The sequence below is a fragment of the Neoarius graeffei genome, chromosome 11 (genome assembly GCF_027579695.1).
Source record: "Neoarius graeffei isolate fNeoGra1 chromosome 11, fNeoGra1.pri, whole genome shotgun sequence".
NCBI classification, from domain to species: Eukaryota; Metazoa; Chordata; class Actinopteri; order Siluriformes; family Ariidae; genus Neoarius; species Neoarius graeffei.
In genome coordinates this window covers 53,141,967-53,156,625 of record NC_083579.1, presented here as the reverse complement: position 1 = coordinate 53,156,625, position 14,659 = coordinate 53,141,967, and the positions used below count along the sequence as shown (strand labels likewise).

General features: G+C 39.6%; 1 protein-coding gene across 1 annotated transcript in view; it reads left to right on the top strand.

Annotated features, from left to right (window-relative positions):
* The window catches only part of slc24a4a (solute carrier family 24 member 4a), a 45,990-nt gene extending 43,271 nt beyond the window's left edge, over window positions 1-2,719 (top strand). Inside the window, exons 16-17 of the mRNA XM_060933050.1 lie at window positions 45-110; window positions 1,009-2,719. Of these exons, the coding sequence (XP_060789033.1) occupies window positions 45-110; window positions 1,009-1,158 (216 nt within the window). The 3' untranslated portion in view covers window positions 1,159-2,719. The remainder of the gene's footprint in view (window positions 1-44; window positions 111-1,008) is intronic.
* Window positions 2,720-14,659: the final 11,940 nt, after the last annotated feature.

Here is a 14,659-nt window from a genome sequence, read left to right as displayed (position 1 = left end):
GAAAAACTGTGATGGTAAATTCAATTTCTCTGTTCTTGTCTCAGGTGAAAATCAACAGTAGAGGATTGGTATATTCCGTAGTGCTGCTCCTGGGCTCAGTGGCTTTGACTGTAAGTTAATGTGAGACATACAGTACAGTGTACAGGTCCACTGTGCATATCTCCTGGGCCTGGAACAAACCATTTTTATAAGGGCACCCAATGAAATTGCACACAAAACCTGCAAAAAAAATAACTAATAGCTATAGACCCACTACATGTACAGTATGCAATTGGCCACAAAAAGTATGGAAGCTCTAACCATGAAAATGCAGCAGACCAAACTATTTTAAAAAATAGAGGAAATATTAATTAGTCTGTGCCAAGTTTCCCAAAAGCATCGTAACACAAAGATCATCGTTAAATGGTAGAGCAAGTAGCACAATGAACACTCACTCTCCTAGTTAAGATGCTCTTTGCATTTAGAGGCTTTTGGGAAACCCACCACTGATGAGTTGCAAATTACCTGTATACACTGAATTTCTTCCACATATCAGTAGGCTGCTAAAACCTCCTGGTCCCCCACCCCACAGCTTCCCTGGTCTTCCCCAGTATGGAATGAAAAGGTGACTGAACTTGCATTGTCTTAAAGATGCTTGCCACTCATTCAAGAGAATTATGAAGCTCACGAAGAAGTGATGTAGCCCTTTGTTGAGTCACAAAATATCTTCAACATTACATTACTGGCATTTAGCAGACGCTCTTATCCAGAGCGATGTTCAACATACCCAGAACAGCCTGGGGAGCAGTTGGGGATTAGGTGCCTTGCTCAAGGGCACTGCTGGTCCAGGGAATCAAACTAGCAACCTTTTGGTCCCAAAGCTGCTTCGCTAACCATTAGGTCATGGCTTCCCCAAGTTTAGTTGTCTTATCTTTCTATAACTGAGTGGTCTGAATGACTGTCGTAAACAGACATCTGAGTAGATAACTTCATGTTTGTGTACTTTTTATACCCTTTCTTTCTGCACAGGTCCTGGGGATCCATGTGAACAGGTGGAAACTGGACTTAAAGCTGGGTGTGTATGTGCTCCTGCTGTATGCCATCTTCCTGTGCTTCTCCATCTTGATCGAGTTCAACATTTTTACCTTTGTCAATCTGCCTATGTGTCAGGAGGTCTGAAATGTTTCGTTTCTGAATCACTTCCAGACTGGACCTACTACTCACAATCCCTATCAGATTTATATTTTTTCCCCAAAAAATTTTATTCTTCCTAAAACCACCATGCCCCACATCATGTGTTCATTCTTCTGTATCTGTCGATGAAGTTGAGGATTCAGTTCTCTGTCCAGGATTTCGGATAATTACACATCTGTCTTTGGCAGTATTTGCTCTGACTGGACTTTCTCATCTTAGTAGCATAGCATGTCTAAATTGGATCTACATGGGCTCAGTCGGAATATCTATATACACAGGAAAAAGAGGAAAGATGCTCAGTGAAACAATACAAATGCATCACATTTACACTCTTTCATCTGGTCTTCCGTAGAGAAAAATAAAATCAAACAAAAATGAACCATGCACTTTAGACATACAGGGTGAAGACCTATCCATAAGATCGTATTATGATTGCAATAAGGAAAGACCTCGGCTCTTTTCTGCTGTAATGGAATAAGGAGCAATAAAGGCAGACTCAGTGTTTAATGAGAATAAAATCACGAGATGTCCTTTTTTTTTTTTGAAGTGTGAAGGAATACAAGATTTTCGTGAAGGCAGCAGTGCGCTACAGTCGAACTGTGGCAGGAGCCTGCTGCAGCAGCATGTGTGAAAAGATGCAACATACTGTATGTAGTTCCTCAGTGAGTCCTGCTGTGGAAGATTGAGTCTGTATTGATTAAGATTTCCTGTCTGTTCATGGCTTCTGCACATCAATACTGACAGTCAAGGACTTTAAGTCAGAAAGGACCAACTGAAACTATTGGAACTGGGTTCAAGCCCCTTGATGGTATGGAAGACAATATTTAGAATTTAATTTACTGACAAGACCACAAACACAGATCTTGATGTTGCATTTGTTCTTTATATGTAAATATGACATTAACAGTCCTCTTGTTGGAACCAGTGCTTCCTTCCAGGTGTAGGGGAGGAGGAGTGGATGCACATCAATGACTGGCACGGTCACTTATTTTTCTTTTTGGGCCGTTCAATCCAACTCCCCTTTCTGGGTCTCTCTGTACTGTTTGTCTGTGATGCATGATTTGATACAGCAGGGCAGAAGAATCACTGTCAATCTCCGTAAATGGCAGCTATCACTCCATCCTGCACCAAACCCAAGAGGCTCAGGAGATCTTCACCCGAGTAAAGGGCCGATGTGTTTGTGTCTGTGTCAGTTCTGTAAATGCCAGGTGTTGTCATTCAGTGCTAATAAGTTCCGTCACTGTTCTCCATGTGGAAAGGCAGGTGCGTGCAGTGTTTCAATGTGTTGCAGTATATAAGGACATATGCAATCTCAGTACATAGACACTGTAACTAGTAGGATGTAACGAGAAGGGTTGGTTATATTTAAATACCCTTGTTGCTCAAGCATGCAAATATTCATGCTTGCCCACATTATTTGTGCTATGAAGAATGGCACCTTCTTTTTACATGGCTACGTGCTGTGCAGTATGGTGGTGTCACGTGATTTACTTGTTTGTTTGTTTTCTTTCACAGTCATTGATCAGTGTTCAGATGGGATATGACCTATAATGTATGTTGCTATTAACATGTGTGGTTCAAGAAAGAGAAGGAATTATACAATTTACTTACTTATTTGTTTAAACTTCTGTAATGGAATTTAATAGTTCAAATTGGGATGCTGTGTAAACTGTAAATAAAAACAGAATGTGATGATTTGCGAATCATGGAAACCCTATATTTCATTGAAAATAGTACAAAGACAACATATCAAATGTTGAAACTGAGAAATGTTATTGTTTTTTGAAAATACATGTGCTCATTTTGAATTTTATGTCAGCAACACATTTCAAAAAATTGGGACAGGGGCATGTTTACCACTGTGTTGCATCACCTCTACTTTTAACAACACTCTGTAAACGTTTGGGAACTGAGGAGACCAATTGCTGGAGTTTTGAAAGAGAAATGTTGTCCCATTCTTGCCTGATATACAATTTCAGTTGCTTAACAGTTCAGGGTCTCCTTTGTCATATCTTGTGCTTCATAATGTATTTAGCACCAAATGTTTTAAAAGGGAGACAGGTCTGGACTGCAGGCAGGTCAGTTTAGCACCCGGACTCTTTTACTATGGAGCCATGCAATTTAAATATGTGCAGAAAGCGGTTTAGCATTGTCTTGCTGAAAGAAGGAAGGCCTTCCCTGAAAAGGAGTTTGTCTGGATGGCAGCATATTGCTCTGAAACGTGTATATATCATTCAGCATTAATGATGCTTTCCCAGATGTACAAGCTACCCATGTTATGTGCACTAATGCCCCCTCATACCATCACAGATGCTGGCTTTTGAACTGTGCATTGATAACAAGCTGGATGGTCATGGTCCCTCTCCTCTTTAGCCTGGAAGACATGGTGTCCATGATTTCTCAAAAGAATTTCTACTTTTGATTCATCAGACCTCAGTCCATCGTAAAAGAGCTCAGGCCCAGAGAAGGTGGTGGTGTTTCTGGATCTTGTTTATATTTGGTTTTAACTTGCATTTGTGGATGCAGTAATGAACTGTTTTCACAGACAATTTTTTGAAGTGTTCCTGAGCCCATACAGTGATTGATTTCCACTCCAGACATGTGTCTGCTTTTAATGCAGTGTCGCCTGAGGGCCTGAAGATCACAGGCATCCAATGTCAGTTTTCAGCCTTGTCTCTTACTTACAGAAATTACTCCAGATTCTCTGAATCTCTTAATGATATTATGTACCATAGATGATGTGATCCACAAATTCTTTGTAGGTTTACATTGAGGAACATTATTCTTAAATTGTTGCACTGTTTGCCCACGCAGTCTTTCACAGAGCAGTGAACCCCTCCCCATCTTTACTTCTGAGAGACTCCGCCTCTCTGGGATGCTCTTTTCATATCCAATCATGTTACTGACCTGTTGCCAATTAACCAAATTAGTTTTTTTGTTTGTTTGTTTTTAAGCATTACACAACTTTTTGTTGCCCCGTCCCAAATTTTTTTAAATGTGTTGCTGACATCAAATTCAAAATGAGCATATAGTTTTCAAAAAACAATAAAATTTGTCAGTTTCAACATTTGATATGCTGGCTTTGTACTATTTTCAATGAAATAAAGGGTTTCCATTATTTGCAAATCTTCACATTCTGTTTTTTATTTATGTTTTACACAGTGTTCCAACTTTTTTGGAATTGGGGTTTATATAGATATAATATTTTCCTATTTTGTTTTTAAGCCAAGTTTTCATTCATGTTATTGTAACAGCAAGTAGGCTACTATAGTACATATAACTAATTAATACACACAAATCATACCAAATCACTGTAGATAAGCCATTTGTATGATCTACTCTGAAATCTTTCCTGTGGCATGTCTGTTGTTACAATGGTTATTATTACTACATTTGAACTGAAAAATCAGTATTTTTCACTTTAGCTGTATTTTATAAACTGTGCACAGCCACCTGAGTGACCAGGTAATTGTTTTCTTCCTTTCGGGGATAAGGATCGCTCAGGGGGTGGCATCTTTGTTATCAGTCGTAGCATTCTGGAAGTCTCTGGATGTACAGAAAAACCCACTGTATACCTCTTCAGGAGAAACATTTTAGGTTGAATGAAGATATTTATAACCTACAGTGCATTTATTTTCCTGCATGAAGGTACACATATACACTCACTTTTGTTCACACATACATGTGCAATCTTGTTTCAGAGTAGACTGTGACCTGCTGCACTGTGGTGGGGGACTGGGAGGGGGACGGTGTGCTGGAGTGTTTTCCAAGCCACTGATGAAAAAGATAAAAAGATACTGTATGACAACAGTGTTTAACTTGAATGTATTGTCTTGCTATAAATGGATGTATCCAACCAATGCATTTTACTGTGAAGCAATAAACTATTAAAATATTATCATTCATATTTGAATTGTAAGCCAATTTTATGAACACAAATTAAACTTCTACAGCTTTTGATGGTGTGCAGTGTGCTCTTCTAGCACCCCTATGTGTTTAAGAATTGTAGTGCATGCACATGCCATGGTGTGTTGTATTTTGTTGCATTGCGTTGGATTTTTAGTTTTTTTCCCCCCCATTATGATGTTATTGTACTTTACACCAAACTGATCTCAGTCTTTGTCTGCAAAGAAGTCAACCTTTGTAACTGTGGAATGTATCACATTTCTATAAGAGATCAACATTTTTCCAACCAATGTTTTGTATATAATGCAGAATTTTACAAATGTCTCTGAAAATTCAACAAAATACACCATATAGATACTGTAAATAAAATTATTTTAAAAATAACTTTTGAAAACAGAGAATAGCATTTTTAAGGGTCTTGTATTATTCTACACTGCAAAAATATCATCTTAGCAAGTTGGAATATCTTGAATATAGTTGAAACCATCTCGTATTTCCTATTAGAAGAATACAAGACACCAACTGAGATTATTAAAACTAGTTCTAGATTGTAACCAACTTATTCCAGGATGTCTTGTCAAGTAAAATTATCTGTCCATGCCGCAAGATCATTGCTCTCTTCTACCAACCACAGATCATTTCACTAGTATTAAGGAATTTTCTCCTCAAATTCAGTTTTTTGCAGCGACATACATCAAAATGAAAACACATTTGTTAGATTGTTTCCTTGCAAAAAGTGATTCCTTGTTGTTTGGCATCATTGCATACATCCAAATGCTGTACAGTGTGCCTGAGCTTTTTTGAGAAGAAAAATTCCATAGATGGCATCAGCTCAATAGAGTCCATCTTGAAAGTCACACTTGTGATGATGCATCTATTTCATTATCTTTGCTTAAAAATCGAGTCACAACTAATCACCTTTTTTTGTGCAACATAGGAAACGAGTCAGTCAGATCATTGCTAACTTTGCATTTTGTCTCTGAGGAGTTCAGACAAGGTAGTTTTACTTATTTAAGTACTCTAGATAATTTCTGGTAGTGTAGTGGTTAGCACTGTCACCTCACAGCAAGAAGGTTCTGGGTTCGAGCCCAGTGGCCGACGGGGGCCTTTCTGTGTGGAGTTTACATGTTCTCCCCGTGACTGCATGGGTTTCCTCCAGGTGCTCTGGTTTCCCCCACAGTCCAAAGACATGCAGGTTAGGTTAATTGGTGGCTCTAAATTGTCCATAGGTGTGAATGGTTGAGAGGAGAAAACCTCTATAATAATCCGGTAGAAGGCAATGGGAGACCGGTACTGTAATGTTCCCTAGACACTTTGATGGCTGAAGCCGTCAGAGCAGCCAGGTCACTGTAGTGTTATGCCAAAATGGATGGAGAATTTCTCTGTCAGAAGGTCAGTTGGATTGTTAGCACTGAAGCCATTCCTATAATAAATATGGAAACGGCCTGGATCTGAAGCCTCTCATTGGCTGACAACATTAAAAAGTGTTAATATGACCTTCTTGTCTCATATCATCTCTAGCCACTTTATCCTGTTCTACAGGATCGCAGGCAAGCTGGAGCCTATCCCAGCTGACTACAGGCGAAAGGCGGGGTACACCCTGGACAAGTCGCCAGGTCATCACAGGGCTGACACATAGACACAGACAACCATTCACACTCACATTCACACCTACGGTCAATTTAGAGTCACCAGTTAACCTAACCTGCATCTCTTTGGACTGTGGGGGAAACCGGAGCACCCGGAGGAAACCCACACGGACACGGGGAGAACATGCAAACTCCACACAGAAAGGCCCTCGCCAGCCACGGGGCTCGAACCCGGACCTTCTTGTTGTGAGGCGACAGCGCTAACCACTACACCACCGTGCCGCCATGACCTTGTTGTCACATTATTAAAAGAAACAAGAATGAACAGCAAGAGCAAACAATTACACCTGACACCTGAATAAACTTTTTACTTTAAAAACAGATTTGGCTTACTCTTTTGTAAAGACTGACTGAAATGATGGTAATATGTAACACTTATTTTCATTGGTTTAGGCATTTACTTTGATACTCAGTGACAATTAAAAATATTGTAGTATACTTATTCATGTCACCAATAAACCACATTTAAATAACATGAAAAAAATATTCAGGATTTTACATAAAAAAGGTAGACTAAGTAAAATGTACTACACATTAAGGTGTTGGCCCATTTAATTCACTTCTTACAGCAATAACAATAGCAGGGTTTAAAACAAGTCTTCAATATTTTCCAATCTTTTTTTTAATTCAGTAAAAATCTATGAATACTAAATAGCAGGCCAAAGTAACACTACATATTTCACAGACAAGTTTATTCCCCTGTTTATTAAAATGCTTCCTAAAATTTTGATTCTTGCAAAACATTTAAAAAAAAAGTCTGGACAGTAAAGCATTTACCACTTTATAATGTTGCCATTCTTTCTCACAACACTTACAAGAGAGTTGTCTGACCACAATACATGTTTCCACTGTGCGATGGTCCATCTCAGATGCCTCCGAGCCCAGAGAAGTCGATGGTCTTCTGAACACAGTTAACATAAGGCTTCCTTTTTGCACAGTAAAATTTTACCTGGCATTTGTGGATGTAACTCTGTATTGTAGTGCTTAATAAAAGTTTGCCAGAGTAATCTATAGCCTATATCAGCTATAAATGAATGACGGTTCCTGATACAGTGCTGTCTGAGGGATCGGAGAGCATGGGTGTTCAGCTTAAGCTTGAGCCCTTGCCCTTTATACACCAAAAATTCCTCTGGATTCCTTGAATCTTTTAATGATATCATGTACCATAGAGGGTGAAATATCCAAATCCCTTTGTATTTTTCTTTGAGGAATATTGTTTTTAAATATTTCAGTAATTTTCCCATGCATTTGTTGAAAAACTGGAAATCTTTAGCCTATCTTTGCTCCTCAAAGACTAGGCCTTTCCTGGATATCAATTTTGTATCAAATCATGATTACAAATCACCTGTTGACATCACCTGTTTCATATCACATCATTATTTAATTACTTTACCTTATTGCGAGCCATAAATTGCCCGTCCCAAAGTTTTTTGGAATGTGTTCCAGGCCTGAAACAGATGTACACCTATCAGCCATAACGTTATGACCACCGACAGGTGAAGTGAGTGCCACTGATTATCTCATTACAATGGCACCTGTCAAGGGGTGGGATATATTAGGCAGCAGTGGCGGCTGGTAGTCTTTCAAACGAGGCTGGTCGGTTACGATATTTCCAGATTTTAAAAGAAAAAACACATCAATTTTGCCCATACTCTTGCCTCTGATCTGGCTGATTGTTGGCAGGGTCACAAACTGTGAAATAACAGGTTCTTTTGGCCCATTAGCCTACTGTCCAATATACATGGTGGTGGTGTTGGGGGGGGTATATTTTAACATTTTATATTTTAAAATTGTGGCATGTTGTTTAAAAATTGATCATTATTGAAAGCAGCTCTTTGTCAGGAACCTCAGCAGTAACAGCAGAGTGTTCTGGAATAGGCACAAGCACTGACCTTGGGGAGCCAAACAGAGAGCTGGGTGCCACACATTTCATTCAATGACACTTTCCCTATATTTTACTTATTTTGACTGAGAAATGTTTTATTGACAATTTTGCTAACCCTTCACTTTTAATCCAGGTCTGTAGTGTGAAATGTTCTCGGCTGTGTCTTTGTTTAAAAATGTTTTCCAAATTGTAGCTGTGTTTAATTCATATCCAGAAAAATATATATTCCAATATAATATACTCAGCATAAACATTTTAAATAGATTCTATATTTTTGGTCCATCCATGACATATTACTAAAGTAGCCTATTTACTGTTGTTGATGTGAGTCACTTGCTGTTAGCCAATTCACTTTCTCGTACCAGGAGAGCTGAAAGGAACGAGTATTATTCCCTACCTTTTTCACCAAGTCAATTTGAGGCATTGGTCTACCCTGCTCTTTAATTTAAATTTTTTCCTCGAAAGGAAGACTGGCAAATGGCTTCGCCAAAATTAAATCAGCAATGCTTGGCATCCGTGCGCAGCTTTCTTGCTAGCTGACTAGCCCCCTCAAGTTCAAGTTCAGTCACTCAAATAAATGAAATTTCTGGAACTAAGATAGCAAACTTGACAACACTATATTTACACTTTATTTACAATGAAAATATATACAAACTAAAAAAGCTGGTAGAAACCGTATGTAATGAATGAAATCGAAATGTAAGCTGATCTCTTACAATACACCACAGCACTTGCGAATCCGCATGGGACGGAACTGAAATTCACCGCTGCCTGTCTATATTTGAAACGAGCTGTCAATCAAATAAAATATCCAGCCGCTTTCACCAATCACCAGTCTCCTCGCAGAAAGCTTTGCCATGTCCCTCCCACTGTGAGGCTGGGAGTCTGGTGGGCGGGCGTTTTCACAGTATTTGTCCAATAACCGTCTTGCATTTTGATACTGAAAAGCGCATAGCTCCCAAATGCCATTGAAGTCCACTGAGGCTGGGAGTCTGGTGGGCGGGTGTTTTCGCAGTATTTGTCCAATAACCGTCTTGCATTTTGAGATTGAAAAGCGCATCGCTCCCAAATGCCATTGAAGTCCACTGAGGCTGGGCTGCATCGCGCTGTCACGAGGGGGAAAAACTCACGCACACATTAGGCGAACTGGGGAAAGTTATAACGGAATGATTTCGCACTGTAGTTGGGTTGAGCACATATTTCTATGCTATTTCAGATCCAGAATCAATGTTATAAGGTCGGCTATAACATAAGCCTAGCGCAATTCATCCTACACGATGTTCGTCATTTTTAGAGGAGGCTGAGCCTCCCTTGTTGTCTTAGAGCAATCGCCCGTGTTAGGCAGCAAGAGAACAGTCAGTTCTCGAAGTTGATGTGTTGGAGGCAGGAAAAATGGGCAAGTGTAAGGATCTGGGTGACTTTGAAAAGGGCCAAATTGTGATGGCTTGATGACTGGGTTTCAGCATCTCCAAAATGGCACCTTTCGGTTTTACCCAGCACTTGGAAGACTTTCTGGACAGTTACAGTAATGCTTTTATGGCTGATGACTACAGTTGACTTGCTAACTTTAGGACTGCAGTTGTCATGAACAGTTTTGCACTCAAGTTTCCATCAATGAAGAGTTATAACATCAACGAAACTGACTTCATGTTAAAACTGTTAAATGTTATAGTCATGTTGTCTGTTGTTGCCCAAATGAGGATGGGTTCCCTTTTGAGTCTGGTTCCTCTTGAGGTTTCTTCCTTGTGTTGTCTGGGGGAGTTTTTCCTTGCCACCATCACCACAGGCTTGCTCATTGGGGATAGATTAGGGATAAAATTAGCTCATGTTTTAGGTCATTCAAATTCTGTGAAGCTGCTTTGCGACAATGTTTATTTTTAAAAGCGCTATACAAATAAACTTGACTTAACTTTTTTAGCAGCTTGTGCTACAGTAGTTCTTCTGTGGGATTGGGTCATCTGGGCTAGCTTTTGTGCCCCATGTGAATCAATGAGTCTTCGACACCCATGATCCTGTCACCGGTTCACCAGTTATCCTTCCTTGGACCACATTTGGTAGATAGTAACCACTGCATACCAGGAACATAACACAAGATGTGGCCATTTTGGAGATGCTCAGACCCAATCATCTAGCCATCACAATTTGGCCCTTTTCAAAGTCGCTCAGATCCTTACACTTGCCCATTTTTCCTGCTTCCAACACATCAACTTCAAGAACTGGCTGTTCTCTTGCTGCCTAATATATCCCACCCCTTGACAGCTGCCATTGTAATGAGATAATCAACATTAAAATGTTATTCACGTCACCTATCAGTGGTCATAATGTTATGGCTGATCGGTGTATATTACCAAATTAAATGAAGTTGACTAAAACATGAAATATCTTGTGTTCATACTGTCTGCCATGAAATACAAGTCTAAGTACATTTAGAAATCACTGGTCTCTTTTTTTAATTGGATTTTTCATACCATCCCAACTTAATTAAGTACAATTAATTTTCCCTGCTCCAAGATTTTTGGGGGCAACGTCATGGTTGATGCTCATCACATACCAGATCCTATTATATACTATGGCGCATGAATTAAATCTGGTTCTATCAAGCACTGCAACACTGCAAGGGCTTAGGAACATTAATTTTCCCTTTTACTAATCGGACCAGAAAATAAATACTGCCAAATTAAACTTTACTGATTTTCCTGAATTCACCCCATACAGTTTTATTTCTACACATCTATACAGTGTACACACCTTCCTCCCCCCACAACATTTTGTTTGCACTATTTGACCACTTGATGGCAGACTGGTACAGAGCTCTGGTACTCAGGCAAGTTGAGCCATTATAGTGCATGGGGAAAGGGAATAAAGCCATTCTTTTATACAATCCTCTGATAGTGTATATACACAGTACACAACATGTAGTATGCTATACAGTTGTGCTCTTAAGTTTACATACCCTGGCAGAATTTTTGCTTTCTTGGCCTTTTTTCAGAGAATATGAATGATAACACAAAAACTTTTTTCCCCAATCATGGTTAGTGGTTAGGTGAAGCCATTTATTGATAAACAACTGTGTTTTCTATTTTTAAATCATAATGACAACAAAAAACATCCAAATGACCCTGATCAAAAGTTTACATACCCCAGTTCTTAATACCATGTATTGCCCCCTCTAACATCAATGACAGCCTGAAGTCTTTTGTGGTAGTTGTGGATGAGGCTCTTTATTTTCTCAGATGGTAAAGCTGCCCATTCTTCTTGGCAAAAAGCCTCCAGTTCCTGTAAATTCCTGGGTTGTCTTGCATGAACTGCGCGCTTGAGATCTCCCCAGAGTGGCTCAATGATATTGAGGTCAGCAGACTGAGATGGCCACTCCAGAACCTTCACTTTGTTCTGCTGTAGCCAATGACAGGTTGACTTGGCCTTGTGTTTTGGATCATTGTCATGTTGGAACGTCCAAGTACGTCCCATGCGCAACTTCCGGGCTGATGAGTGCAAATTTGCCTCCAGTATTTGCTGATAACGTGCTGCATTCATCTTTCCTCACAACTTTAACCAAGTTTCCTGTGCCTTTGTAGCTCACATATCCCCAAAACATCAGCGATCCACCTCCGTGCTTTACAGTAGGAATGGTGTTCCTTTCATCACAGGCCTTGTTGACACTTCTCCAAATGTAACGTTTATGGTTGTGGCCAAAAAGTTCAATTTTGGTCTCATCACTCCAAATTACCTTGGTCCAGAAGTTTTGAGGCTTGTCTCTGTGCTGTTTGGCGTGAATTTTTGTTGGTCTACCTGACTGTGGTTTGGTTTTAACAGAGCCCCTGATTTTCCATTTGTTAATCACAGTTTGAACACTGCTGACTGGCATTATCAATTCTGTGGATATCTTTTTGTATCCCTTTCCTGTTTTATACAGTTCAACTACCTTTTCCCGTAGATCCGTTGACAATTCTTTTGCTTTCCCCATGACTCAGAATCCAGAAACATCAGTGGCTGGATGAAAGATGCAAGAGTCTGTCTGGATCCCAGAAACTCACTCAGCTTTTATGCGCACACACTGATTACAAGCAAACAGATCACAGGTGAGGATGTTACTTTTAGTAGCCATTCAAACCCATTTGTGTCAACTTCTGTGCATGTTATCAGGCCAAAATTACCAGGGTATGTGAACTTTTGATCAGGGTCATTTGGGTAGTTTCTGTTGTCATTATGATTTAAAAAGAGAAAACACAGTCGTTTGACAATAAATGATTTCACCCAACCACGAAGCATGAGTGGAAAAGATGTTTTTGTCTCATCATTCATATTCTCTGAAAAATGGTCAAAGAATCATAGATTCTGCCAGGGTATGTAAACTTATGAGCACAACTGTATATTGTTTACCCTGTTCTAGCACACATTACACTTACAGCACTTTAGTAAATGACCGGGGGGAATAAGAACAAAACATTACCTGGGGTCTTATTAACTGAAATGGAGAACTATTGCTATACCGTAGATGGCCTCTGTCACAGCCAGCACTATACAAGACAAGACATCATCCACCACTTACCATACAGGCACTTAATGTGCCATTTCTGGATTTCAGAGAATTATATTAAATGTGAGTTCGACAGTGACTTATTTATGTAATCACAAGTCAACCAATCTGATTATTCAAATTAATTGTAATGAAATGATGTAATGGGCAGAAAATGAAGTGTTTTAAGATATTTATTTCATGCAAAAAAAGTTCCCTGTTCCCCAAATAAAACCAGCAGTGTTAAAGTAAAAAGAGAGAAGTTCATTCTTCTGCAATACAGCAGTAGTGAGTTATCACTTCCGTTATACCACAGAAGTGAACCCACAATCAGAGGAGGTGCAGCTCTTTTATAGTGAAGTGTAAACAGATAAATTCCTCCTCAGTTGCCAAAGAATGAATTCATAATTGTATAGAAAGGGTGTACAGTTATGTCCATATATATGTGGACACTGACAAATTTTGTTTTTGTTTTTTTACCTGTTTACTGAAACATATTCAAGTTATAGTTATATAATGGACATGGACATAAAGTCCAGACTTTCAGCTTTCATTTGAGGGTATCCACATTAAAATTGGATGAAGGGTTTAGGAGTTTCAGCTCCTTAACATGTGCCACCCTGTTTTTAAAGGGACCAAAAGTAATTGGACAATTGACTCAAAGGCTATTTCATGGGCAGGTGTGGGCAATTCCTTCATTATGTCATTCTCAATTAAGCACATAAAAGGCCTGGAGTTGATTTGAGGTGTGGTGCTTGCATTTGGAAGATTTTGCTGTGAAGAAAACATGCGGTCAAAGGAGCTCTCCATGCAGGTGAAACAAGCCATCCTTAAGCTGCGAAAACAGAAAAAAACAATCCAAGAAATTGCTGCAATATTAGGAGTGGCAAAATCTACAGTTTGGTACATCCTGAGAAAGAAAGAAAGCACTGGTGAACTCATCAATGCAAAAAGACCTGGACGCCCACAGGAGACAACAGTGGTGGATGATCGCAGAATAATTTCCATGGTGAGGAGAAACCCCTTCATAACAGCCAACCAAGTGAACAACACTCTCCAGGAGGTAGGCGTAACAATATCCAAATCTACCATAAAGAGAAGACTGCATGAAAGTGAATACAGAGGCTTCACTGCACGGTGCAAGCCACTCATAAGCCTCAAGAATAAAAAGGCTAGATTGGACTTTGGTAAAAAACATCTAAAAAAGCCAGCACAGTTCTGGAAGAACATTCTTTGGACAGATGAAACCAAGATCAACCTCTACCAGAATGATGGAAAGAAAAAAGTATGGCGAAGGCGTGGTACAGCTCATGATCCAAAGCATACCACATCAACGGTAAAACACGGTGGAGGCAGTGTGATGGCTTGGGCATGCATGGCTGCCAGTGGCACTGGGTCACTAGTGTTTATTGATGATGTGACACAGGACAGAAGCAGCCAGATGAATTCTGAGGTATTCAGAGACATACTGTGTGCTCAAATCCAGCCAAATGCAGCCAAACTGATTGGTCGGCGTTTCATAATACAGAT